Here is a 27,964-nt window from a genome sequence, read left to right as displayed (position 1 = left end):
TGGGGGGGGAGAACAGGGTCCTGGGGGGGAACAGGGTCCTGGGGGGGAGAACAGGGTCCAAACAGATGAAGAAGGTACCATCTCCCAAATGGAGGTTGAAATGGGAGATGAGGTCATTTAAGGCCTGGGTCAACTTAGAGGAAGGACATTCTAACATCGACATGGTGCCCCACGGTGGGAGATGCCCATCCAGTGATTTCAACTGAAAGAATCTGCTTCACAGAATGAACAGGAACTGCTGAATACACACACACACACACAAATACTCAAACATACATGGAGAGATATAAAAACAGTTTCAAACCGTCAAAAGTGCTGTCTTGCGTGCGCATTAGCTCACAGTTTGTTAGTTCAACATACTTTTCTGCTTTGTGAGAGTAAATGGTTCTTAATCAAAAGGCAATGGTCATTACACACACACAGACAGAACAGAAGTATTTAAGGCCATAACCAACTGAAATTTCACCCAGGATAAAAATTATTGTTTGGAATTACATTTTCTTTCAGGAATGTCAAATAACAATCTTTGATATCACAATTCTCATACAGATATCTGTTGAAGATTACGATGAGGATGATAATGGAATAGATACATGTTTCAGGAACTCGGAGCTGGTGCATCACAAGCTAAGGTGGTTACTTCTTCCTGAAGTTAACGCCAGTGTTTTCAGTTCAAGTTTGTGTAGGTTCTGTTCTGTACCAGCAGAGGGCGCACAAACACCTTGTGATCTCCAGAAGTTTTTTCTCCTGCGCTCCACCCATGTCAGGAAGGAGCAACGTGATACATGATGACAAGTGGTTGAATCACAGTAGTGCATACGGGGAGAGGCTAATATAAAGGCCGTCTTTGGGTTGAAGTCAAACGGGTTAGGACTAGTCAGTCGGCCACTCGTGCTCCTTAGCATCCCGGATTCCAGAAATATGTCCTATATGCAAAACCGTATTTGATTAATGGCCGACTGACTTTAGCACGGAGAGACCACAAAGAGCTCCCGACAGGCTCAGCTTTGCTCTCCAGTGCGTCTGAGACATCCTTAGCCCTGGGGAAACAGACTTAAAACGCTTTGACACTCAAAACAATACGCCGATTATCATTTACAATTCCCTTTGTGTTCTAAATCAAAGAAAACAACCTCAAAGAACACGCGTGTCCCGTGCAGTTCCTGCTAGGGCTGCAGTACCCTACATGTCCAGCAGGGAGGGTTGAGAACATTCTCTACTGCCGACTGTTGAAGCTGGAGTTCTCACTGCTACAGCTCTCCTCGTAGGTGGGAGGGGGTTCTGGAAGACAACCATTAAAACATTAGAGTAAGACCTCTCTCTCCCGTTCTCAGACTCTCCCTCCCTCCCCCTCTCTCTCTCTCTCTCTCTCTCTCTCTCTCTCTCTCTCTCTCTCTCTCTCTCTCTCTCTCTCTCTCTCTCTCTCTCTCTCTCTCTCTCTCTCTCTCTCTCTCTCTCGCTCAATCACCAACAACTAGTTAGTTATTCATATCAGTGTCTCATGTTAATGGGACACCGCTATGAAGCAGGAAGAGTAACAGTGAAGCATTAGCAGTTAAAGGGACCACCCGAGGAAGGTTGACCCAGGACCGGAGCCCTTCCGGAGGCTCACCATGTGGGTAGTCCCAGGTGCTGTACTCCGGAGGCAGGATGAGAGGGCAGGCGGTGGGCACGGGAGCGGCGTTGCCGTCTGTGTAGAACGGTATGGTGGCCCCGGTGGACACACAGAACAGGCGGGCCGAGGAGTCGGCGACATCGCCGGCCCTCTGACCCGGGGAGAAGGCGGCGCCCGGAGCGTAGCTGGGGGACATGGAGGCCGGCTGGCCAGACGGGTCCTGCTGGGAGTGGCTCTTAGTGGGGATCTCCTCGCTGGCCAGCCCACCGGCTCCCAGCTCCTCCTCCACGTCCTCCTCGGCTGGGGGGGCGCTGGGGGTCACCCCGCCCGGGCTGGGGGCCACGGGGGCCGCGGGGGTCGGGGGCATGGGTCTCGATGGAGACAAGTTCACAGCCATGTTTCCGATGTAGATGGGGAGGGTGACGACGACTTCGGGGGACTTCAGTGATACCTGCAGTCGCCAAAACAAACAGAACACTACATTTAGTCATTTTGTCATTTAGCAGACGCTCTTATCCAGAGCGACTTACAGTAAGTACAGGGACATTCCCCCCGAGGCAAGTAGGGTGAAGTGCCTTGCCCAAGGACACAACATCATTTGGCCTCAGCCATCTGACCCCCTAGACACTAGTGTTTGACCCCCTGGCATCCCCATTCCACAGGTGTCATCCTGTCATGAATAAAGAGGTCCTGAAGAGAGTGAGTGTTCGTCATTATTCATCTTGGCTGGTTAATGAGTATACTATTATGATAATGGAGGCTGATGGTATGATGGCTTTCCAGTTTGACAACTTTACTAACAGTTACGTACGACCCCGACTAGCAAACTCTGTCAGGCATTGACCCAGTTATTCCCAGGGGCACAGTCCGTCTCTCTCTCTCTCTCTCTCTCTCTCTCTCTCTCTCTCTCTCTCTCTCTCTCTCTCTCTCTCTCTCTCTCTCTCTCTCTCTCTCTCTCTCTGTCTACCTCTCTCTCTCTCTCTCTCTCTCTCTCTGTCTACCTCTGTCTACCTCTACCTCTCTCTCTCACCTGGATGAAGTAGTCTACGTCTATCAGGCTGCACCCGGCCAGGGCTGACTGGGGGAGGGGCGGGACGATGATCTGCTCCCTCCATTCGGCGTGTTTTCCCGCCTTCACCCCGGCCCCCTCCACCTCAGCGATGGTCCGCAGGTCGTACACCACCCGCTTGGTCTTGTAGGTCACTTTCTGGAGGGGGATGAAGGTGGATGAAGGTGGAGGAAGGTGGAGGAAGGCTTTTTAAATAACGAGGCAGCGCCAAAACAGGAACCCTCATGTGACAACCAATGAATTGCCCTTTTTGCGATCAATAAAGTAAACCGAGTCAGAAAGAAAGACATTTACATCCCGTTAGTTCTACGCTTGAGTTTTCAATAAAGTTGTCTGAATCTTGGAGGCCTGACTCGTGATGAGGGGGTCTGGAGGTACCTGTATGAGGCTGGCCAGCACGCAGCCCGTGTCCTTGCCTGACTTGTTGTGGATCTCTGCGGCGAGCCTGATGACCTGGCCTGGAGTGTACCCTCTCAGGTCGCTGTGGGCCTTCAGCATCAACGTGCCTGTCTTTACCAGCAGGTAGCTGAACTTCTTAGTGGTCACAGCATAGCTGGGTAGCTACAGAGCAGACATGGGATATCACAATGAGATTGGAGACAGCTGGGAAGGCCCATTATCTGGGGCATTTGTATGGTCAGAATAGTGAATGCATGACCACTACTGTTAGGCTACTCCACTGCAAAGGTCATCATTCCAATAACTAATGTAAATGTAGGTCCCAGGCCCCAGGCCCCAGGTTCCAGGTCCCAGGCCCCAGGTTCCAGGCCCCAGGTCCCAGGCCCCAGGTCCCAGCCCCCAGCCCCCAGGTCCCAGGCCCCAGGTCCCAGCCCCCAGGCCCCAGGTCCCAGGCCCCAGGCCCCAGGTCCCAGGCCCCAGCCCCCAGGCCCCAGGCCCCAAGCCCCAGGCCTTTCACTCACCTCGATGTCAGGTACTTGGTTGAGGTTGAGCATGTTGAGCAGGTAAAAGGGACGCTGGGCCTTGTAGTCCTTTGAGAAGCGGGGCGTGTCAATGGCTGCTCTCACACGGTACACGATCTTTCCGAACGGCCCTTCAAACGAGGTCGGGGCTAAGGCTGGGCAGGACAGAAAGGACATTCACTTTGTTTTCTATCGAAAAACAGCATCTTATGCAATATGCGGAAGTGATGCGTGCATTGTGGATTAAAGTGGGCGTTTGCAAGTGTTTATTATTATAATTTTTTGGGGGCGTATGCAAGTAAAGGCGTAAATCTCTCTAACACCAGAAATGGTCTGTCGTCAACGTCAACTATTCGGCCATGATGAATTGAAATGAAGGCAAAATTTCATTTTAAAATGAGTAAGAATTGTAATAATAATTTACAAACAGTATAAATATTTTTATATTTATTCATTTTTCATACTTAGTATTACCGGTATCGCTGCACTACAGACAACACATTGTTTCGAGTGTTGTGCACTTGGCTACAGGCTACTCAGATGAACATAGCCAGTGCTAGCATGGCTACAGGCTACTCAGATGAACATAGCCAGTGCTAGCATGGCTACAGGCTACCCACAGCCTAGCCAGAACTAACATGGCATCGAGCTGATCTGTGAGTGGGTGGGCTGTTTCAGTGGAGGCTGTAGAACTGTGGGAGGCAGACTGATTAGGGGCAAAGTTAGACTGGGACTCCAACACCACCACTGTCACTAATTGAAAGAGCTTGTCATTCTGATCTGGACAGATCCGCTCTGAACGGGTTTATTTACAGACTCTTGGGAGAACAAAGAGGAGGGGGTGGAGGAGAGAGGGAGGGGTGGATGAGAGAGGGAGGGGTGGATGACAGAGGGAGGGGTGGAGGAGAGAGGGAGGGGTGGAGGAGAGAGGGAGGGGTGGATGACAGAGGGAGGGGTGGAGGATTGAGGGAGGGGTGGAGGAGAGAGGGAGGGGTGGATGACAGAGGGAGGGGTGGAGGAGGATTGAGGGAGGGGTGGAGGAGAGAGGGAGGGGTGGATGACAGAGGGAGGGGTGGAGGAGAGAGGGAGGGGTGGAGGAGAGAGGGAGGGGTGGATGACAGAGGGAGGGGTGGAGGAGAGAGGGAGGGGTGGATGAGAGAGGGAGGGGTGGAGGAGAGAGGGAGGGGTGGAGGAGAGAGGGAGGGGTGGAGGAGAGAGGGAGGGGTGGATGACAGAAGGAGGGGTGGAGGATTGAGGGAGGGGTGGAGGAGAGAGGGAGGGGTGGATGAGAGAGGGAGGGGTGGAGGAGAGAGGGAGGGGTGGAGGAGAGAGGGAGGGGTGGAGGAGAGAGGGAGGGGTGGAGGAGAGAGGGAGGGGTGGATGACAGAGGGAGGGGTGGAGGAGAGAGGGAGAAAATAAAAGAGAGGAGAGATAAAAATAATAATCTGGGAGGGAGCCAAGACAGAGAAAGACAGATCCTATTCCAGACGGATGGAAACTAGGGGAGAAAAAAAATGAAATAGGTCATTCGAAAAATTCAAATAAAAAGAAATACTGTAAACCCTAACCTAACCCTAACCCTGACCCCCCCCCCTAACCCTAACCATAACTCTAACCCTGAACCCTAACCCTTTCCAATTAAATTTAGCCTCCCTCCTTATTGAAATGCTAACGCCTCTGATGGCAATGCAGGAGAACAGCCAGCTGCCAATAAGGATTAGTGAGGCGCTGCCTTGTGGGTGCAGACTGCTTGGCTGCACAGACAGGCTCCTGGCCAGAGGAAAGCAGCTCATCATCACCCGTCTCCCCCATTTCCCCCCTCTCTCTCTGGGGGTGGGGGGTGGGGAGGAGGACTCCAGCGGCCTGCCCATGGCTGTCAACACCAGGGACTCTGGTGGTGCAGCATTAAGATCCTGCTCCACACAGTGCTAAAGAGTTGCCTGTTTTCCTGCCCTGGCTCTAGGGAGATCTCTCCACCCTCACAGCAGGGAGCATGGAGGCCTGCCCTGGCTCTAGGGAGATCCCTCCACCCTCACAGCATGGAGGCCTGCCCTGGCTCTAGGGAGATCCCTCCACCCTCACAGCAGGGAGCATGGAGGCCTGCCCTGGCTCTAGGGAGATCCCTCCACCCTCACAGCAGGGAGGCCTGCCCTGGCTCTAGGGAGATCCCTCCACCCTCACAGCAGGGAGCATGGAGGCCTGCCCTGGCTCTAGGGAGATCCCTCCACCCTCACAGCAGGGAGGCCTGCCCTGGCTCTAGGGAGATCCCTCCACCCTCACAGCAGGGAACATGGAGGCCTGCCCTGGCTCTAGGGAGATCCCTCCACCCTCACAGCAGGGAGCATGGAGGCCTGCCCTGGCTCTAGGGAGATCCCTCCACCCTCACAGCAGGGAGCATGGAGGCCCAGTCAGAGTACGTGTCAGGAGGTGCTGACCTGACAGGCCTTGACCTCGTACCTCAGCAGGGGGCGACACCACTGGGACTCCAGACCCCTCGACGCTACTGTAATCATTACGTCTTAGGAGGAGGGGGGGGGGGAGTGTGGGAGAGAGAGAGAAAGAGAGAGGGGGGAAAGAGAGAGTGAGAAATACAGGGTAAGAGAGAGAAAGGGACAAAGCAAGAGAGGGAAAGAGAGTTAGGGACAGACTAAGGAACACAGTTAAAGAGAGAGAGAGAGAGACAGAGTGGGGGAGACACAGAAAGAAAGAAACAAAAAGAGAGAGAGTGTGGAAGAGTCAGTGGGCAGCGTTAAACAGTGACAGAACCACACGACGGAGGGATAAATATAACCTCCCCTCCTTGGTCAGAGACGCCGGCCGGCCGAGGCAGAAGCAGCCCTCACACCTGCATGTCTTTCCTGAAGCATGGCAGCGTGACGAGGATCTAAACGCAGCGCGCTGAGCAGGACGGGGGTCCCACAGATCAGGGCTAAGAGCTGAACAACCACATGACTGTTTTGTGTGTGCAGCGGTAAAGGCCAGCTAGGGTATGTGTGGTATGCCACCCACTCTCACAGCAGTTACACAGCCACTTTTCTGTTCAGTCGGCTATACCAGGCCTGAGGGTGTGGAGGAAGTGGCATTAGCCCAACCTGAAGGGTCGGCTTAGTGTTGTGCTTGATCTTTCTTAAAAATCAAATCAATATTTGATTTAGAAGATCGAGGACTCTTCAGTCCTCACGTAAAGACACAATCGCACCTTTATTTAACAGAGGCAAATATTAATACACGTATGTTGTCGATACTGTATGGTATAAGTCCCGTAGCATAACATGTTCCAACACGTCGAAAACGTAGAAGCTTCGCAAACTGATCTTATAACACTATTTCAGGTGATGCGACGCTTGGCTGACTTGAAGGATTGCAGTTCGACAGGTGTTTATCCCGCTGATTTTAAAACTTACCTGGGATTAGGAACTGGAAGGGGAAGGTATGTTCACCAGCTGCCAGTGTGCCTAGAAAACAAAGAGAAATATTAGTCTCAAAACAGAGACTCTTCAGACAGTAGTCTAGGTGATGTGGTTTGACGAACACAGTCAGGAGAAAGCAATGGTTAAATGCACAAAAATACACAGGAGATATGTTCAACAGTGCACGTTTTCAATAAGCTTTTCTAGGTCAACCTGCTATGACACCTCAGAACAAAGGTGTGAATGTGTGTGACTTTGGGTGTGTGTGGGTCACTGAGCGTGTGAATGTGTACGTGTCTGTGTGTGTGTGTGTGTGTGTGTGTGTGTGTGTGTGTGTGTGTGTGTGTGTGAAAGTATGTGTGTGTGTGTATGTGTGTGTGAAACTTTGTGTGTGTTTGTGTGTGTGTGTGTGTGCGTGAAAGTATGTGTGTGTGTGTGTATGTGTGTGTGAAACTTTGTGTGTGTTTGTGTGTGTGTGTTTACACAGCACAGAAAAACCACAGTAATCGAGGTGACGCATCATGCCTGAAAGGCTCACCTAGATATCCAGTTAGCTGAAGTGTGGGCATAAAACAGGCTTTACTGTTCAAACACAGACTTAGTGAGTCTTCTCTCCATGTAAGGTATTTTAATAAACTACATTGTGCCAGCAGAACCACATACCGTCCAACATCTTTTCTTGTGCCCTGCAGGCATGTTAATGGAAAGTTTGAACGGTTTCCCAGAAAAGTTAATCAATGACTTACAAGCAAAGCAAGGCTGGCTGGGACTGACCCAAGAATTACTTCTACTTACAAGCCAACATCAGTGGATCGATCTACCCAACACAGTCTCTGTGACTTCAGAAAAAGGGCTGCTGTTACACTAATGTACACCAGAAGACTAGATCACAGATGTTTAGAAAGTACCCTCTATGCTGCACATTATCAGATCCTTCATTAATTATGTAAACAACTTGACTGATATAAAGGACCCAACCTGTAACTGACTTCCAGGTGGAATTACAGGCCTTGCTTTCCTACATACATTTAGTCATTTTGCAGACGCTCTTATCCAGAGCGACTTACAGTAAGTACAGGGACATTACCCCCGAGGCAAGTAGGGTGAAGTGTCTTGCCCAAGGACACAACGTCATTTGCACGGCTGGGAATCGAACCAGGCGACCTTCAGATTACTAGCCCGATTCTCTAACCGCTCAGCCACCTGTCTCCCTGACTTCCAGGTGGAATTACAGGCCTTGCTTCCCTACATACAGCATCTATCTACCAGCCTGAAACTGACTGTCAGGTGAAACTGACTGGCCTTTCAGACCTTCCTTCTATCCACCAGCCTAAGAACACTATGAGCCCATTAGTGCCCCACCCATCCATGAGACACATTTCCAATCCAATTCTTCCGCATAGCTTCTCCTTCTCATTCACTTCCTCTCCTTCAATTTCTCTCCTTCACTTTTCATCCACCACTTGCTCTCCCTTTGCGGGTTCTCCAGAGACCAGTCCACAAAGAGTGCAGAGAAGGAGCACTGTGTTGTGTTCAAAAGACTCGATCAAGAGGCGTTTCTAAGATGCTGAGGGTTGCGTAGCGCCCCTAACCCATCAGTATGCCGTGTGTAGGGGAGTCAGGTGGCTGAGCGGTTAGGGAATCGGGCTAGTAATCAGAAGGTTGCTGGTTCGATCCCCGGCTCTGCCAAATGATGTTGTGTCCTTGGGCAAGGCACTTCACCCTACTTGCCTCGGGGGGAATGTCCCTGTACTTACTGTAAGTCGCTCTGGATAAGAGCGTCTGCTAAATGACTAAATGTAATGTAAATGTAAATGTGTGGTACCGAGCGCTCCCTTCATCTCCTCCTCTGAAGCGGGACCCAAAATATCACTTCTTCAAATCCCCCCATGTTCACAAACTGTTTATATTTGTTTACAGAATGCTGAATATTAGCCAACGTCTGCACCTGGAAATATTTGAACTGGGTGGGCATTTTAGGATGACACACACACACACACACACGTACACACACACACACACGCACACACACGTACACACGCACACACACACCATTCAAGGGCAGTCTAACAGCAGGATATCCCTGCCAGCTCACTGAACATCGACAACAGCAACAGGCCGTCAGAGGCTGGGATATTATGGGATGGCAGGGGTATTATGGGATGGCAGGGGTATTATGATCAACACTAGTCCTCTGCTTCCTCTCACTAAACCTCCCTCAACGCCTCCACAGGGCATACCACATTACCAGTCATCCACAGGGACACAGCCTGTCCCCTTGTGTGTGTGTGTGTGTGTGTCTGTCCCCTCTCTGTCCCCCTCCCTACCCTGTCCCCACCTCACACAGCTCTGGGGCGAGCGAAGCCCATTGTTGAAGGAGAATGGCACATGAAGAACAAGAATCAAAACGAATGATGGTGGATAAAGCTGAGAGGAGGATGTGAGATTAATTATTTATGGCGCTTTTGGTTCCGGAGTACGCCTCTGTGGTTGGGTGTGTGTGTGTACAGGCGCTGGGTGAGCTTAGTCAATAATAGGCGTCCTCTTCTTCTCATATACTGAAACAGTACCCTGTGTGTTTGATAATCTTAAAAGATAATGAAATGAGTGGCCAGAGTGCTCTCTCTCGTTGTTTATCCAGAAGTATCCACGTGTCGTATTGAGACGCATGTGTGGTCTGTGTCCCGATACTACAGCTGGCTGCAGCTTTCTCACACTCTCACTTGAGGGTTCTTTGATCTAAGAATAGTTCACGTTTCACTTGCCTTCCCGAGGAGAAACAACCTCCAAATGATCCAACCGGCACTCAGCACTCATGAGAAGGAAAGAAATATCCGTGTTTATCAGATTAAATTAACCTTGATGAGGCGCCGGTAGAAAACAATGTCAATCACCCACAGTCAAATAACCCAAATGTTTACATTGGGCCATCTGTATTACACGTCAGCTACAATACAACCCATGGTTACAGCGGAACCCATTCCAGAGTTCCAGTTCTATTCTGTTTTATTTAGAATAGATTGACAGTAGAATTCACAAGGAAAGAGGTAAGGGGGGGGGGGGGGGGCTGGTGGAACAGCCAGGTTGTGTGGCCAGAGCTGGGGTTAGGTCAGGGGTTAGGTCAGGGGTTAACCATTAAACACCATGGTATGTGTTAACACGTATTGATTACACGTTCCAGTGGTCATGAAGGCCGATGTTTAATGAGTACCCCTGAGTTCCGACTGGTTTCATGCAAGTTGGGCACATTCCGTTTTGAGGGGAGGGCGAGCTACTCGATAGACACACGTCACAACTAGCTTCTCTGAGGAAAGAGGGAAGGAAAAAGAGGGATAGAGAGAGGGGGAGGAAGAGAGGGAGAAAGAGGGGCAGAGAGAGAGATAGGAAGAGGGAGCGATAGATAGGGAGAGGGAAAAAGAGAAGAGAGAGAGATAAGGGGAATGGGATAAAGACAGAGAGGAAAAGAGAGAGTGATATGGACACCCCCCCTGGATAATCCCCGCTCTCTCTTCTTCATTGGTAATTGCGAGGCAGAACCACGTCTCCCATCAGGGAGGGCAGACAGAACATTTAGTGCAGCAGCGTCCCTCCAGGGCAGTATTACCTCAACCGATTGACTGATCGAGCCCTTTCTTGGCTTCCTTTTCTCAAGAGCTACTGAAAACACTGCAATTACCGCCGGCTTGTTACCCAGATAAAAGTGCTCCTGCGCTGACGCAAGCAGAACCCTCCCCCGCAAGATCGCCTGCCAGGTACTGCTCACCTTTGTCGGCCACAGACAGCATGCTGCTGAAGTACTGCTCCTCCAGGGCCCAGGTGGCCTCGTTCATCTTGTTGGAGACCCCACATGACCCCAGGCAGTTCACCTTGATGGCTGGGGGAGACAGGAAGCAGAACAGGGTCAACCTGCCGTTCACAACAACAATGCATTGTTTACATTTCATAGAGATGGAGGATATCTCATACATGCAGTGTTTCCTATACATTGATTTATTTGTGACGGCCTATGGAAGCAAATCAGTGACATCGTGTTTGAATTTTAAACGGCATTGAATACTTAATATTGAAATTTAAACACCACCAAATGTGTTGGTTTTGAATTCACCTCTTTAAAATTGAAATATGAATTTATTTAAATGAAGAAGAAAATCTGATCGAACATTCAAGGTTTGGAAATTCAGGTTGCTCAAATTCGAACACTACAATTCAGATCGCAAAAATTAAATTTAAAAAATTCACGCTTCAGAAATTCAAATAGAACAAAATCTGGCTGTATCCAATTTCACTGGAAAATTTCAGATAAGAAAAATGTGAACCAAAAGAAATCGACCCGTGAAAATTCGACCCGTAAAAGTTTGAGCCGAAATATCTAGAGTTGAAAAATTGGAGCTGAAAAATTTGGAGCCGTAAAAATTGGAGGAGAAAATTTGGAGCCCAAAAAATATAGAGGCGAAATAATGAGACAAAAAAAATCTGATTGCAACATCCGGGATACCAAGGTATTGCTTGCCTCAGACCAGACCTCTCTCCTCAGACCCCAGGCTGTGATTATATGGCTGATCTGCATGTATCAGAATCAGAATCAGAATTCGGTTTATTTGCCATGTATGTTAAACAAACACGGAATTTCGGACCCTGAGGGGGTATGTATGACTGCCTGCAGCTACACCTGGATGAGAGGGGCCTAAGGAGAGAGGTCTGCAGATGGACCCTTCTCAGAGAGGTGAGATAGTTCGATCAGGTTTAATCAACCGGAATTTTCGAACCTTTAATTTTTGGATCTGAATTTGCATAATTGTTGCCAATTATGCATTTTCCCCCCGTAACTCTCAAAGGGTATATTTTCATGTTTGAAAGTACAGTCTTGTGCGCTGTGCAAAAATAGCACCAAAAGACATTCGATAGTGGAGGTTTTATAGAGATCAGAATCCCAGACTGGATAAGCCTCACCACTCACCTGTTCAATGACTATTGATCGTGTCACTGAAACGCAAATGCAAGTTCAAACCCAACTGATCTTGACCTCCCATCTGTGAAAACACACTGACAGCTTCCCAATACCCACACCCAGAGAGGGATTTGAACCTGTGATCTGCAGTCAAACACTCTAACCACTGGGCCTCACCCACCACAACATTTAGTTTACCAGCTTACATATTATAGCATAAATATGAGCTTCTACGTACGTGTCACATGACGGGAGCGCAGCGCGGATGTACGTGTCACATGACGGGAGCGCAGCGCGGATGTACGTGTCACATGACGGGAGCGCAGCGCGGATGTACGTGTCACATGACGTGCTTCAAAAGGGAGTCCTGTGGAGGCTCTGATGAGACAGAGACACAGGCCGCCACCACACACATACTGTACACACACATACTGTACACACATACTGTACACACATACTGTACACACACATACGGTACACACACATACTGTACACACATACTGTACACACACATACTGTACACACATACTGTACACACATACTGTACACACACATACTGTACACACTTACTAACACAAAACGTCAGGCCTTAATATGTCCTTATGAATCATTGGTGGGTGAAAAGAGATATTATTCTCTATGAGAAATGTATGGTCTATCAAAGCAGGCTGTACTTGTCTACACATGACAGAGCGGAGGGAAGGTGATGAAACCATGGAAACCGTTGTCTGTGTTGTGAAACTAACAATAAACTGGAGTAAATAAGTCTACCGCCTTGTGAACTACGCGTTAACAACTATACAGACATACCCTGAGATACATTCTGTGTGGGAAAGACGATATTAATAACTTCAGTTCAGTTTTGTTGAGATGTTTTCATTTGTATGTTGTAGGATTATGTAGGTTGGGTAAGCCTGACTGCTTGGGGATTTTCGAGAGCTCAATCTACCAAACGTCACATCACATGCCTGCTCCGGAAAGAGATATTGTCTGTCCCTGTTCATCTCTCCAGTTCTCTCTTTCTTTTTCCGATAGACGCCATTTTATAAAAACATTTCAATATTCGTATTCACTCAAGCCCGTGGAGTTTCTCCAGGTGAAGAGAAAGAGAAAGAGAGAGAAAACAGACAGAGAGAGAGAGAGAGAGACCATAGACTCAGTGCTTCCTCTTCAGCGTGAGAGCACAAAGGAGAAAAAAAGGAGAGAAAAAAAGTCAATAATCATGTCCACCTCTCCAGAACCGTACGCAGGATGAGGAGAGGCTGAAGCAGACCGTAGCCAGGCTGAGCACCACTCTCTGTGTGCCCCACCACTCGCTCATACCCATGCAAAGACCTGCCTTGGCACCACACACACACAGGCAGATGGCTGCTCTCCACTGGCAAAGCCTGTCTGTTGGCCAAGGCTGGCGGATATGCTGGGGGGCTGGGTGGCAGGGGGTGGAGATGCTGGGGGTGGAGGGGGCTGGGGGTGGAGGGGGCTGGGGGTGGAGGGGGCTGGGGGTGGAGGGGGCTGGGGGGGAGGGGCTGGGGGTGGAGGGGGCTGGGGGGCTGGGGGGGAGGGGCTGGGGGTGGAGGGGCTGGGGGTGGAGGGGGCTGGGGGTGGAGGGGGCTGGGTGTGGAGGGGGCTGGGGGTGGAAGGGGGCTGGAGACTGGCTTCTGCTTGGTGGAAACAACAGCAGAACATCCCCAGAGTTTTCTTTCCAGTTTTTCAGCGCCTTTCACCCTGGCGTACAACCACACATCAATGTGTGGGTGTTAAATAAACAACAATACCGCAAGCTGCTTTTCCTGCCATCTGCCATCTGCCCCAATCATGGAGGGGATACACACATTGTGCCTCTACCCCAACACACAGACACGTGATCACACAGCTGCCCCCTAACACAGGAGACACATCAATACAATAACAGGCAGGGGTGGGTGTATCGGGATGGGGCCTATGTTGACGCGCCTTCAAAAGGAAGGCTGGCGGCAGGCTGGGGGGGGAGTGGTGAACCTGCCGTGAGAGAACGAGCACTTTGGCAGGGAACCCTCTCCATAGCCACATGGTGCCGGAGCAAGTCATTTTAAAGGGTGTGTGTGTACATGAGTGTGTTTCTGTGTGTGTATATGTGTATGTGTGTTTCTGTGTGTATACATGTGTATGTGTGTTTCTGTGTGTATACATGTGTATGTGTGTTTCTGTGTGTATACATGTGTATGTGTGTTTCTGTGTGTATACACGTGTGGGTGTGTGCACACATTTGTGTGTGTGTGTGTTTCCGTGGTGTATGTACATGTGTACATTTGTGTGTGTGTGTGTGTGTGCATTTCACAAGTCCAAGGGCACAGTGTGTCGGTCCACTCCCCCGCCCCTGCAGTGATGCCAAGGTCAGCCTGAGCGTGGGGGAACCCCGGGCGCTCCAGGTGGATCGTCTTGAGCTCCTCATCTCATCGACTGCATCGTTCTAATCAATATCATGTCAAGAGTTAATAGGATTCAGCCTCGCCCTTGAAACCCTTCGAAACTAACATTTAAAACCACCACTTAGGATTCAGGTTAGACCACTATGGTTACCTTGGGGTGCCCCGGTAGCTCACCAGGTTAGTGCAGGTACCACGAAGGTAGGTTGAATCCGGGCCTTGGCCCTTTGCTGCATGTCTCCCCCCCTCTTTTGCCTTTCCTGTCACACTTCACTTAAAATTAGCTAATAAAACTGCCCAAGAAATATATCCTCAAAAATCAACTTAAAGGAAATCCCAAATTCCAACAAACGACAAATCGACTTGAAGCTTGAGAAATGTTCAACTAGAATGCTCTTCTGAAGCACTTAGACAAGGCGAGAATGTGTGGCACGCCAGACGTCACATGACTTCCTGTCAGCACACCGCAAGCGAAACCTCGCCATGGGATCAGCCCTCACACATCTAGAGACCTCAGCTTTCGAACAACAGTTGTCATATGCAGTTAGGAGCCATTTACACAGAACGCTGAGGTCATCAGAATAATCACTTCCTGACAGTTTTCAGGAGGGGTTCTAAAGTGTGTGTCATCGATTTACTACAACAGAACACTGAAGTAGCAGACAGTGCTGTACGATTAGGAGATCTGACTGTTACTTTGGGGGGTAGAGCTCAGTTCCAGTTTATCTGCAAATCACAAGGTTAGAGGTTCAGTTGACCTCCTGTACAGTACGTTGAATAAGATAAAAACAAAATGAACATGAATAATTTGGGTGTTTTGCCATGCCTGATCCTTTTTGCAGTGCAAAAGAACTCTAAATTGTTAGCTATCTCTTAGACTTAAAATGTTTTGAAACTAAATTACACACTTGGCTGTGTTGAAAGGACCAATTATAGTTGATACAGCTGACATTCCCTGCCTCCTCCACACTCTTCCGTTGAGAAAGCTCAGTCCGGGTGGGAATAATTTCTGGGGAACAAGTGCTAGTTCCACAATACCATTAAGCTGACTGCCGGAGGCTATTTTAAGGACTCTTATCAATCTTGTGTGATGTAACATCCAATTGCAAACATCTTCAAGGAGTCTCACCTCTCCTTGGTAACAGAGGAGGGGGAGGGTCCTATTGGCTGCGCGACCAATCAGAGCTGTCATGGCGTGCAGCTATAGTGAGTGCATGACCCCGGTGACATCACTCACCGCACCTATGAGCAGGCCCAAACGGAATACGCAGATTTTTTTTCACATTTTCTGCGGTTATTCAGACTGAAAATCTGTGGAAATCTGTGGAATTCCGCTAACCTTATATCGGAGCGACCGAAGATGTTCCACAACAGTTTGACGCCGAATATGGTCGATTTGAATGTTGACAGACTTTGCAAAAAAGTATTGATCCATCCTCATAAAGATGGCCTGGAAACTCCCTGGCCATGTCTCTTGCTGTCATTTGGGTCGATAAGTGTTTCCTTTACAATTATTAGCATTTTTGGCTAACGTTTTAATAATAGAGACGTAATATGAGTTGAGAAGTTTATTTACATTTTGCCTCAGACCAATGCGTTCTACTTGAAAATCTGCGGGTTTTCGTCGGAATTCTGCGCCCTGTCTGTGTGTGTCTGTGTGTGTGTGTCTGTGTGTGTCTGTGTGCGTGTGTCTGTCTGTGTGTGTCTGTGTGTGTGTCTGTGTGTGTCTGTGTGTGTCTGTGTGTGTGTGTCTGTGTGCGTGTGTGTCTGTCTGTGTGTGTGTGTCTGTGTGTGTGTCTGTGTGTGTCTGTGTGTGTGTGTGTCTGTGTGTGTCTGTGTGTGTGTGTCTGTGTGTGTGTCTGTGTGCGTGTGTGTCTGTGTGTGTGTGTGTCTGTGTGTGTGTGTGTCTGTGTGCGTGTGTGTCTGTGTGTGTGTCTGTGTCCTCCAAACAGAGAGGCTACAGTGTGTTTGCTTAAGCTTTGGCCTTCAAGAGCACAATGACAGACAGAAGTCGTGTTTTATCCCACAGCCAAAACAAGGACCAGGGGAGAGCTGAGAGGACAATGGCGGAATTGTGGCTCTCCAACGATTTGGGTTTCATCACAACTGGGTCAGGAGTATTAATGAGGAGATTAGAGAGTCTGGGGAATCTGTGGAGAGGCCATGGGGAACGTTCTGGAGTGTCTTTACTGCATAGAGGGTCAAGTTCACATGAGATAAGCGGCTGACGCTTAAAGACTAACGCATGGGGCCTGGGTTCAAATCCGGCTCAGGGCGTTTCCAGCACATTTATGTCTTTCTCCAACTGTCCTATCAAAAACAAAAACAAGAAAAAAAGGCATTCTCTATTATACTTAATGTATATACACAGTCCTGAAATGTAGCTGTACTAATTAATAGTACAGTATTAATTAGTATTAATAGTGCTAGTAATTTGCAACACATATAGATTTGCGTAAGTATATCAACATATAGCACTGAGGCAAACAGTACTGGATTATGCTGTACTTTGAATTGGAAGTGCAGACCAAATGATGCGTCCTGTATTTTCTCGAATGTCTCGCCACACCTTGGTGGAGCTCACAAATACCTCCACACATCAAGACGCCAGAGTAATTCAATGCCACACTTGCTATCCTCATTAAATCTTAAAGCACTGCAAACAATTACAGGGCCTCTCACTTTCCCTCTCTCCCTCTCTCTCCCCCTCTCTCCCTCTCTCTCTCCCCCTCTCTCCTTCTCTCTCATTGTCTCTTAGTCAGACTCAAAGGGCCCTGAGACAGCTGATCTAATGATCCCTTACAAATGGCTGTAAGTCAATCCTGCACAGACAAGACAGAGCAGGAACTGTTCAGATCCCTTAACACCAACCAGAGCTTCTCTCTTTGAATCTTTCTTTCTCTTTCCTGGAGAGGAAAGCCTTCAGACCCTGCACAACCCTCTCACTGCAGGAAAAATTGAATAAGATGATTGATTGAAAACCACTAAATATGGATAGAAGATATTATTATTAATTTTTTTGTGGGGGGGGGAATTACATTTTAAATAATTTGTGGAAGAGATGATGATTTAGAAAAAGACGTTGCCTCAGGTATTTCGCAAGGTGGCTGCTGAAAATCAGTAGTAAATGTTAAATTCATGTTAGTGCGTGTGTGTTTGTGTATGTCTGTGTGTGTGTGTTGGTTTGTGCAGTTGTGAGGTTTAAGAGGCTTAGCCCAGAGGAGGTAACATCACATTGCAGCCCGCAGCCATAACAAGCCTGTAGTACTCTCTCCTCGTGTCCTCTCATAAGCACAGTATCCAGACCCACACCCAGCCCTGGCCTAGCCGGGCTTTGCGACCCGAGGACGGTGGCCTGCCGTCTGGGTCACCTCCCCTTCTGGGAGGGCCGATCCTGGTTCTGACTGGCGGAGGCAAACACCAGACACCAGCAGCAGCAGGCTGGTAATCAGCTCATTATATCACCTCGTTTCATTCACGGAAATCATGAGAGAGAAATAACCTGCACCCCTGGGCTGAGTGATGGAAAATAGATTGTTGTTTCAAGGCATTTCTCTCATTGAGACGTTATAGTGAGACCATTGAGATGTTATTATTGCACTGTAATTGTACTATTTTTTGGTTCACCATACGTTAATCGGCTAGCTACTGCAATTGAGATGCTATTGCCATCGTTATTGTTGTTGCACTGTATTTCAGCAAATGGGATTTTTTTAAAGATTTTTTTGTTGTTGAACGTGCCGTGCGATGTGGCTGGTAAACACAGCACAGCTCCTTGATTCTGACCTCCAAAATAACGCAGGACTATACTCTTCTTATCTGATCTGTTGCTGTACTTTCCACATGCGGTATTTGTAGGTTGCTTTGGATAAAACCGTGTACTACATAAAGAAAAATGGAGATGGAGATACTGTAGGGTTGCACTTCCCTTAATGAGTCTCAGATCCTCGGGTGCCAGTGTGCACCAGCCTGTCCTTCACCCACATGAACCACACCATCCTCCTCGTGTGTTTCCAGCTCCCAGGCCTCCCTACACCACCACCACAGCCACCATGACGAGCCCCAGCTGGGGAGAGCCAGACCCAGGGCCACTTCCTCTCTCTCTCTCTCTCTCTCTCTCTCTCTCTCTCTATTCATCTTTCTCTCTCTATCTCTTCTCTCTTCCTCTCTCTCTCTTCCTCTTTCCTCTCTATCTCAATCTCTTCTCTTTAGTGTTTAAGTTGTCGCTCTGGATAAGAGCGTCTGCTGAATGACTAAATGTAAATGTAACTAAAGGATTTTTTTTTTAATTTTGTTTGTTGTTGGTACATTTTCATTTCATTTGGTTTGGTTTTCAATGAGTAAGTAGGATATAAAATGATTGATGTGATGTAACTGGTGGATAGCTGGCAGTTTTGACTGCCCAATAAAGATATTATCACACAGAAGTCAGTCTTCTCTCTCACCCTCTCTTCTCTCTATCTATTCTCTGTCTCCCTCTCTCTTCCCCTCTCTCTCTTCTCTCTCTCCCCTCCCTCTCTCTCTTCCCCTCTCTCTCTCTTCTCTCTCTCCCCTCCCTCTCTCTCTCTCTCTCTCTCTCTCCCTCCCCCCTCTCCCTCTCTCTCTCTCTCTTCTCTCTCTCTCTCTCCCTCCCCCCTCTCCCTCTCTCTCTCCCTCCCTCTCTCTCTCTCCCTCCCCCCTCTCTCTCCCCCCCTCCCTCCCTCTCTCTCTTCTCTCTCTCTCTCTCTCCCTCCCCCCTCTCTCCCCCCCTCCCTCTCTCCTCTCTCTCTCTCCCTCCCCCCTCTCCCCCTCTCTCTCCCCCCCTCTCTCTCTCTCTTGTTCATAGAAGTCAGAGGTGAAGAGGAGTCTCATCAGAACGCCAGAGTATCAAACACCGACCAGTGTTCACTGCTGGTGACCTGCACCTGACCCATGTGCGTCCTGCATCCCAGAGCAGCCGCCTCATCGCCATCCCCCCCTCTTCACTCCGTCTCCTGTCAGACCAGGAGGCAGAGGTGGGCAGTCTGCCGCCACTGAGGGATTTCCTCGCATGCTGATATGAGTCCGTCTGTCTGGATTGTGTGTGTGGAGATGATCCCGTTGGGCTGGGGACTTTGAGAACACGTCCTCTAACCTGTGTCACATCATCTCAGTCTGCTACACAGCATATGTGCTCTCTCTCTCGGGGTCCGGCGCGCCGTCGCACGCCCTCTCCGTTACACTGACGGATGTTCCATTTTTGTGTCGTCGAGACTTCAGTGGTGGCGATTAGGTTTAAAATTGGTAAAAGGCGACACTGCACAAACGGCTGGTTGTGCTGATCCAGTAGCAATCTGAGGTCACGGAACCTGCTGAGTCATTGAATGGATTACATTGTAGACCTAATTTATAGAACACTGTGATATTTATGCAAAACATTATAAAACTCCTCAGTTTGGGATACCGAAAATATTATAGATACATAGAAGTGATATAAACGAAGCTTGTCGTTTCAACCTGCCTTAGGTAAGCCCGGGAATGGAACCATCTCCCTCAAAACATTAGAGAATCAACCTCATCCAACTGTTTTAAAAGTAATCTCAAAACATGGTTGATAAATAACCAAAAATGTGATCACTAGTGGGTAAGCAGTAGAACTTGTATATTGGGATTGTATTTTATTTTATTGTTTCTTATTATTTTTATTTTTTTGTATTTATTGTCAATGTTATGTTTGATATACGTTAATGCCTTTTTTTAGGTTGTATAGGTTGTAAATGACTATATGTAAAATGTAAATAGCCTTTTTCCCTCTGGCAGAGGGACTGCCAATGGAAATTAGCCTTTTGGCTATAATTGGGTGCATTTACATTTTAATGTTTATGAATGTACACTGTCCACTGGGGAGGGAGGGTACCTGGAAAGAGAGACACCAGGTGGAGGACAAACAGGGAGTAACCACTTCTATAGACAGAAGACATTGATCCTAAAGCTGGAGTCATGGCAACCACATTCCTCTATCTCCCTATTTATCTCTCTCTGTCTCTCTTTAACCTTCTAACGCACACACACACACACAGTGGTCAATCTGCACGCTACAGGGGGTTACACTTTGTTTTGTTTAATCTGTAAAGACGACTGTCGTGGCTGTGTGCCAGTGAGGAATTGGTGACATTCCAGAGAAGTTCCCAGCACCTCATCACACACACAAACACACACACACAAACACACACACCCACACCCAAAAACACCCACTTCACTCCTCTCCTCTCCAAGAGTCCCTGTCTCCAGGCCTTCATTAGCCAGAACCTGGGCCCTTAAACAACGACAACAAACCCTCTCACAAGGCCTGCGCAATGCAGCACGGACACCACTGAGCACACACACACACACATGTACAAGGATACATGTGTAAAAGTATACACATGTAGAAGGATACATGTGTAAAAGTATACACATGTAGAAGGATACATGTGTAGAAGTATACACATGTAGAAGGATACATGTGTAAAAGTATACACATGTAGAAGGATACATGTGTAGAAGTATACACATGTAGAAGGATACATGTGTAGAAGTATACACATGTAGAAGGATACATGTGTAAAAGTATACACATGTAGAAGGATACATGGAGGGAGTCAGATGGCTGAGTGGTTAGGGAATCGGGCTAGTAATCCGAAGGTTGCCAGTTTGATTCCCGGTCATGCCAACTGGCGTTGTGTCCTTAGGCAAGGCACTTCACCCTACTTGCCTCGGGGGAATGTCCCTGTACTTACTGTAAGTCGCTCTGGATAAGAGCGTCTGATAAATGACTAAATGTAAATGTAAATACATGTGTAGAAGTATACACATGTAGAAGGATACATGTGTAAAAGTATACACATGTAGAAGGATACATGTGTAGAAGTATACACACGTAGAAGGATACATGTGTAGAAGTATACACATGTAGAAGGATACATGTGTAGAAGTATACATGTGTGTGTGTGGGGGGGTAGCCTGAACGCTGATCGAAAGCAAATACATTTCAAACCTCTGAGAAAGTGAGGGGAGTCAGGTGGCTGAGCCGTTAGGGAATCGGGCTAGTAATCTGAAGGTTGCCAGTTCGATTCCCGGCTGGATTCCCGTCCTTGGGCAAGGCACTTCACCCTACTTGCCTCTGGGGGAATGTCCCTGTACTTACTGTAAGTCGCTCTGGATAAGAGCGTCTGCTAAATGACTAAATGACTAAATTTAAATGTAAAGTGTCTGATTGCGGAAAATGCGCTTTCTACAACAATTCCCCGCAAATTTGTCATTCCGTGCTACAACAACCCTATGTTTTGTTTGTGTTCTAAGCCACGTGGGACAGGATGTTATGTCACAGTCCGCAGTTTAACAGACAGGAGTGTTCCCACACTGCTAGAGTACACAGAGACTAGGTAGATAGTGGAACATAAACCTAATGCTTATCTCACAATAGGAAACTGAGGTTTACGTCCCTTGCATGAGTCACTCGTATAAAACGGGTTTCTACCAGCTGTACCCAAGGCTGTTTCTCAAAAGTCATTCAAGATCTTTCAAGTCACCTTTCATTTGTAAACTGAGTGCGTGTTTCATTTGTAAACTGTGATGTACAGTCTGAACTGAAGAGGAGGAGTGATTTTAGATCTATCAAGGAAATGTATCTGATGACGAACAACCTACTAGTAAAATCAGATTGACCCAGTTCAGATACATTTAACATGGACAAGCCATGCAAAATAACCTGTACTTGTGTAGCTTATTAAACTGACCAGTATTTTCGCTTGAAGGGCAAAGTAGGACATCTCTTAAAATTGGATAAACTCTGATGGTTGTTAGCACATTCAAATGTTCAACCTTGTATGATCCCTCTGTCATGAGGGTATCCAAGGCTCTAGTTGCTATGCTCATGCCTGCATTTGTCTGTCTGACCCCCCTGCTTCTACATTCAGCCAATCACAGAGCCTCGGTCTTAGCCTGAGGGTTGTGATGTCATAATCCAGTCAGAACCCTCACTCTGGATACGTCAGGGTTCGAACAGAGGCCTCTTTTTGTTCTAGTCTGGTGTGGCCTGGTTGAATTTGGCCCAGCCTGGTTTGAGCTGGTCTGGTTTGTGCTGGTCTGGTTTGTGCTGGTCTGGTTTGTGCTGGTCTGGTCTGGCCTGGACTGGTATGGCCTGGTCTGGTATGGCCTGGGCTGGTATGAGACAATCTGGTTTAGTGTGTGGTAAAGTCTATCTCTGTGACTCACTGCAGTTCCCAGATGGAAAATGCAGGGAGAGCGTAATGGAATGTCTAGAGAAGTGAAGTGTCATCGTGCCTAACAATGGTCGTTTGTAACAAGGGAACACGACAAAAATCTCAAATAAGACTGCACAATAACCCTACAATACCATTCTCAAAAGTGTCTCAATATATTTCAGGCAAATACTTTTTCGTAGCACAGCAACACACTAGTCTTTCAGCACATTAACCCATGACAAAGAGGGTGAAATGACTCCAGGTTTGCTTACATGAGAGAGTTGTCTCCAGTTTCAGGGGATTAGGTTACAGTAAACATTTGTGTTTCTATTTACTACAGTACAACCTCAGCGGGATCCATTATCAGGGCACCACAAGCAGGCAGACTCAATAGGCCTGGGTCTCGTTTCCACACCTCAATGTTTGAACAAGTCAGGGTTTGAGCCAGGAAGCCCAACTTGGCCATTTAGAGTATAGAGGAACAACAGTATGCTGTCAGGTTGGCCTGCACCCTCTCTGGGGTTACGACGGACGTTGCTGTGGTTTATTATCCCTTATCTCAGTGACAGGAAGTGAAAGGGCAGTGTCTTTTTGCCTAGAAATGCAACTCTCATTTCCTGTTTCTCAACAAATGTCGAGCTCACCTTGGTTCCATATCACGCATGCCTTCTTTTACACTGTTCAGTCATTTCCGTCTTATAACATAAAAAAAATTCACACACAGGAATCATAACTTCATATCAAAACAATTTGTTCTTTGGAGGCAATTACAATGAACCGGTCCCTTGCGTCAACCTGTTTTCATCCGAAACCCTGATTTTCGATAAAAGCAACGGTCTCCTCGCTGGATTGTGTGTCTATTGTCTTTGCAGTGGCCAGGGCAGACACCTAGCAAACCAGGAAGAGAGAGGTGGTTAGGCGGGAAGTCACCTGGAGGATTGGAGCAACATCAGGGATGAACCAGACACACTGGCTCTGAACTACACTTCTTTAGAACTACAAAAAGGTCACCATCTTGGCTCAGAGATTTCCTTGTTTTGAAACCTTGTTTTGTTTTCCTCCTGGTAAAAATGGAACTGTAATGGAAATAAAGATACATATTTTCTCACCGACACACACGGTGATAGCATGCGCTTAGGAAAGAGAGGGGAAGTGTATCATTCGAACTATATTGTTAGCAACTGTATTTGATGCTACCCCTTACAACTAATCAATAGAAATGCAGACTAACGGTCTGCATCAATAATACAGTAAGGTTGTGAATCTCGGTCGTTCACATACAACCATCGCAGACGCCTCTGAAAAACTCTTCTATTTCAAAGAAATACAAGGTAACTGTGTGTAACTGACCCACAATGTTGATAAAGCACCACATCCATACAGTTAATATGACAAGCTAGCACATGTAACAGATAGCATCGTTGAGTGTTTGCATTCTCCTGTTTGAACAGACACAAATGTGTGTAAAAGACGAATCACTTCTTAAAATCCATATAAATGCATTACTCTGTCTGGAATGTAAGGTTATATTCTGAAAATACTGGTGCTAGCATTCCTTTGTCAGTAGAGAGCCGTCTCCCCACATGACCTTTAGATGACACTAGGCTTACGTAAAACAAATTGACCTAGGTTGACCATTATCATACTAGAGGTGCAATAAACCTTTTCTGTGTTGAGTGAATCATATGTTCCAACCTAGGGTTGGAGAACTCTGTAAGTTTCCACGTGCACGCGCACTCTGTCTCTGGGATCGATCATATTGACAGCTGATATGCAGGGGAGGAGACTTCTCACCAATAAATGGTCTTACCTGAAGACTTGTGAACCAGACAAACTTTGTAGCACAATGGCGTGTGATGTCTCCTTGTGGGCCGGCCCCAAACAATAAAGCTTTCTTAACCCTGTAAGACCCAACCCTATAATTTCAACATCACCTTTAGCTCTCCAAAAAACACATTTGCAAATAAGATTTTTTGGGAACGACAACATTTACATAACCAATGGGTCCTATTGTCTGGCCTTGCAATGCTATTGGAAAAATTTTGGATAAATTTGGTCTTTCAAAAAAAAGAAATGAGCAATTAAAGAGCTAAACGTGACGTTGTAATTTTACAACAAGGGGTCTTACAGGGTTAACTTGTTCACCGACTGACTGTGCAATGCTTGATAGATTAATATTTCTGACACTGGAAAACTGAAGTTTAGTTCCCCGAAACACAAACCACAACCACGTCTAAAGAGACTTAAAATGGATTATGTCTCTAGTTTGAAATTGTTGCTACAATGTAGCTCCGAAGCAGAATTTGTTTATCGTATTCTACAGATGTACGGCCACCATCTCGTTCAGTGGCAAACCAACAGTCTCTGAATCCGACAGAATTCCCAAGCAGCATGAAGGTGCAGACAGCAAGACTAAAGTAATTTCAACCCATTCTCTCTGAACTCCCCGTGGACTACACAGTCCCAGAGAAAACCATTCCGGCTCCTACATTTATAAGGAGTAGTATTACCCCATCTTCTTTCATCGCAATATAATAGCCTAACACATGGCGACATGGGAGTGAATGTTCCAGAGAAAAAATTATCTCTGCTCGCACTAATCTAAAAGGGATTCAACAATTAATCCAAAAAACATGTTCACTTGGCTGATGAGTGAGATGGAAAAGGTTCGAAAGGTTGAAAACAACTTTTTGAAAAAAAGTTTAGAAGAAAAGTTTGTAAAGGTTAAAAGAATATTTTTGAAAAAAGTTTCAAATTATTATTATAATAATATATGTATTATTTATTTATTTATTTATTTTTTACAAATGATAGGTTTTAAAACAAAAGTTATTGATCAAGAGAACTCTGTAGTTAGTCTGTGTAAGAAATCTTCATTTAGGTGTTCTCGAAATAAGGCATTGTCAGTCACGTAATACAACAGCAACCAAGTATTTGATTGGACAGGCGGTATTCCATGAGCGGTCAATGAAATGATGTTCACAACTACAAGGCCTTCACTCAACAAAGTGACGTCATTCATGATCCCGCCTCTGGAATGGGCTACGCATGGAGTCTCTCAAATGTTTCTCTTCATCTACAACGGCAAATTGACACATTACACTGGGATGAGAGAATGTGTCTTTGAAAAGGAATCTTGAAGGTCATACAAGTTCAACCATCCAAGCTCACTACCGAAGCAGAAAGATCTACCCTAACGACTGCGCTTCCGTAGTTGTTTCCGTTCTGTTTAATTTTTTATTAAGCTATGAGGCTATAATAGGCTATGTATTTGACAAATAAACTTTGATTAGGCTACTGTTTAGCTACTCCGTAACTGCTGGCTAAATCCTACTGTTGACATTTCTCCACTAGCCCCCGGGGTTTGTGTCTTATGAGGGTGTCCCTGATTTGAAACAGTCGCCATGGGGATGAGGAGATGGTTTCGAGTGTAGGCTACAGTCTGACCTCTCAGTGTAACACAAATCCAGAACAAGCCCCCCTGACCCTTCCAGCAGCCATCTGCCAGTAGCCTACATCCACAAGCACGGGCAGGTCATTTGTGCGCTAATAAAGCTAGGCATAACAAAGCTTCGTCAGTTAGGCAAAGGAATTCTTTGGATTCACAAAAACAGGCTTATGAAGAAAAAAAACGATTTCTTGCTCGTTTTGTCTGAAGCTCGATTATGTCTCGAGACTGTTGGCAGTCTCAAACTGACAGGAATCCCTTCATGGATCAGTCCCAAAACAATGGATTCTTTGTGTACTTCAATGGAGGGTTATCAACAAACTGCCATCTACCTCCTCTAACCATGTCTTTCCATTTGTTCTTAGGCTGCAAGACTGTCACTTAACTACTCATTCAGAACTGTGCCGGGCCTGTCTTTCTATCCGTAACAGTGTTAAAAAAGAAAAAAGGTGTAGGCTACGAAAAAGGCTCACGGTAATTAACTGCCAAAGGTAACTGTGCGTTACCTTGTTTCGTAAGTTACTTACGTGTCACACCTGTTGACAGGATTTTTTTCACCGAGACACTTGTGTCTGCTAACGGAACTATTGTGTATAGCAAGCTTACAGTAATATCTGACAGAATAGCGAACTAGCAGGCATTCGAAAAGGATGTCGGTTAACATTTCTCAACACTGTCGACCTAAACGACCTAAACGAAATCAGCCAGTCACAGTCAAACGTCCCCGACGCTGCCCAGAACCAATCAAATGTAGGCTACCGAAGGTTTTATAAAATACACACTTAAACGAGTGCTACTTCGTGAGGTAGACCTACTTACGGCATCGATTCAAACAAATAAGATTAAAAGTTTCTATTCCCTTTTGAAAACCTGCCCCCCAAACCTAAATGGTGCGATACGCTTCGCTAAGCCAGAAACACATTTCAGAGGAAGAAACCCCATGCCTACCTTTATATTGCAGCGAGGTACCAGTCCTGATTTTCACAGTTCCACTAATGGATTCGCCAGGACTATAAACCACCTTACTGTTGGTGAAAGTAATATCGAATTCCTGAAGCTTGCCCATGACTGCCTCCGCAACCCTCCGTCTAAAGAAACAAAAAGCGGCTCGAGCGCCGTACCAATGGTCTACCACCGATGGAGGCAGAGCGGCACTCTCACCTGCCCCGCGCGCTCCACCCAGTTGCAACAAGCGTCAGTGACGGATTCACGAATTGGTTTTAATTAATTTACTATAGCAGAAAGTGCTGTAGGACTACGATACCTTTTAGTAGGTCAACTTCCCACAGGCGAGGCTACAACTGTGTTTTTTAAACGTCATTATTTTACAGTCAGAACTCCCTCTCTTATCCAATGACTATAGGCTGTAACACCAAGGTCTGCTATAATTATCACTCCTGTCTTCAATATGCTGATGTCAATACTAGCTGTAATTTATTATTCTCACAATGGTCACGAGAGACATTAAGTTATGAATTAGACGTCTGAATGTGCCATTTAAAATGGCAGCCAAACCTGCCTACATTAAGGGATTTCCTTTGTAAGCATGGACTCCTTTTATTTTGTAAACAGGAACTCGTCTTCTAGACGCCCAATCGTCGAGAGGCGCTGGATGGAAGTTTACGCACGAGCCTGGACCACTGAAAACTGAAGAATAGACTCCTCAGCTCTCAGTGTGCGTGCTCTGCTGACATCAGCAGGTTGACCCACTTCTCAAAGCATCGCTTTGTGTATTCCGGATTCAATTAGGAAGGAAGTGGAATGCGAGAGTTTATTACTCTTAAGTGGTTGAGGAATATATATATATATTTTTAAAGAAGCAATGTACTGGAAAGTGATCCGACATGCCAAAATGATTACATGACTTACATTTTTAAATGAGAGCCTGGCTGTGTCCAATTAGGCTTCTTTCTTTTCACCCCAAAATACACACACACACGACACA

General features: G+C 46.9%; 1 protein-coding gene across 1 annotated transcript; it reads right to left on the bottom strand.

Moving 5' to 3' along the window:
* On the bottom strand, positions 1-27,229 carry arrdc1b (arrestin domain containing 1b). Its single transcript, XM_062478864.1, has 8 exons — positions 26,968-27,229; positions 10,778-10,888; positions 7,009-7,059; positions 3,605-3,759; positions 3,063-3,245; positions 2,646-2,822; positions 1,613-2,066; positions 1-1,281 (listed from the first exon to the last, which is right to left on the bottom strand). The coding sequence occupies exons 1-8, from the start codon at positions 27,083-27,085 to the stop codon at positions 1,217-1,219; spliced, it is 1,314 nt and encodes a 437-aa protein (XP_062334848.1). The 5' UTR covers positions 27,086-27,229; the 3' UTR covers positions 1-1,216.
* Positions 27,230-27,964: the final 735 nt, after the last annotated feature.

The sequence above is a fragment of the Osmerus eperlanus genome, chromosome 14, assembly GCF_963692335.1.
Source record: "Osmerus eperlanus chromosome 14, fOsmEpe2.1, whole genome shotgun sequence".
Lineage (NCBI taxonomy): Eukaryota > Metazoa > Chordata > Actinopteri > Osmeriformes > Osmeridae > Osmerus > Osmerus eperlanus.
This window is presented reverse-complemented; position numbering and strand designations above follow the sequence as displayed.

Coding starts and splice junctions, on each gene's coding strand:
- arrdc1b (XM_062478864.1), bottom strand. CDS start 27,085: ATGGGCAAGCTTCAGGAATTCGATATTACTTTCACCAACAGTAAGGTG. Junction 2,823..3,062: donor TGCTGGCCAGCCTCATACAG/GTACCTCCAGAC, acceptor ATCCCCCTCCAG/AAAGTGACCTACAAGACCAA. Junction 1,282..1,612: donor CACCTGGGACTACCCACATG/GTGAGCCTCCGG, acceptor GTTGTCTTCCAG/AACCCCCTCCCACCTACGAG.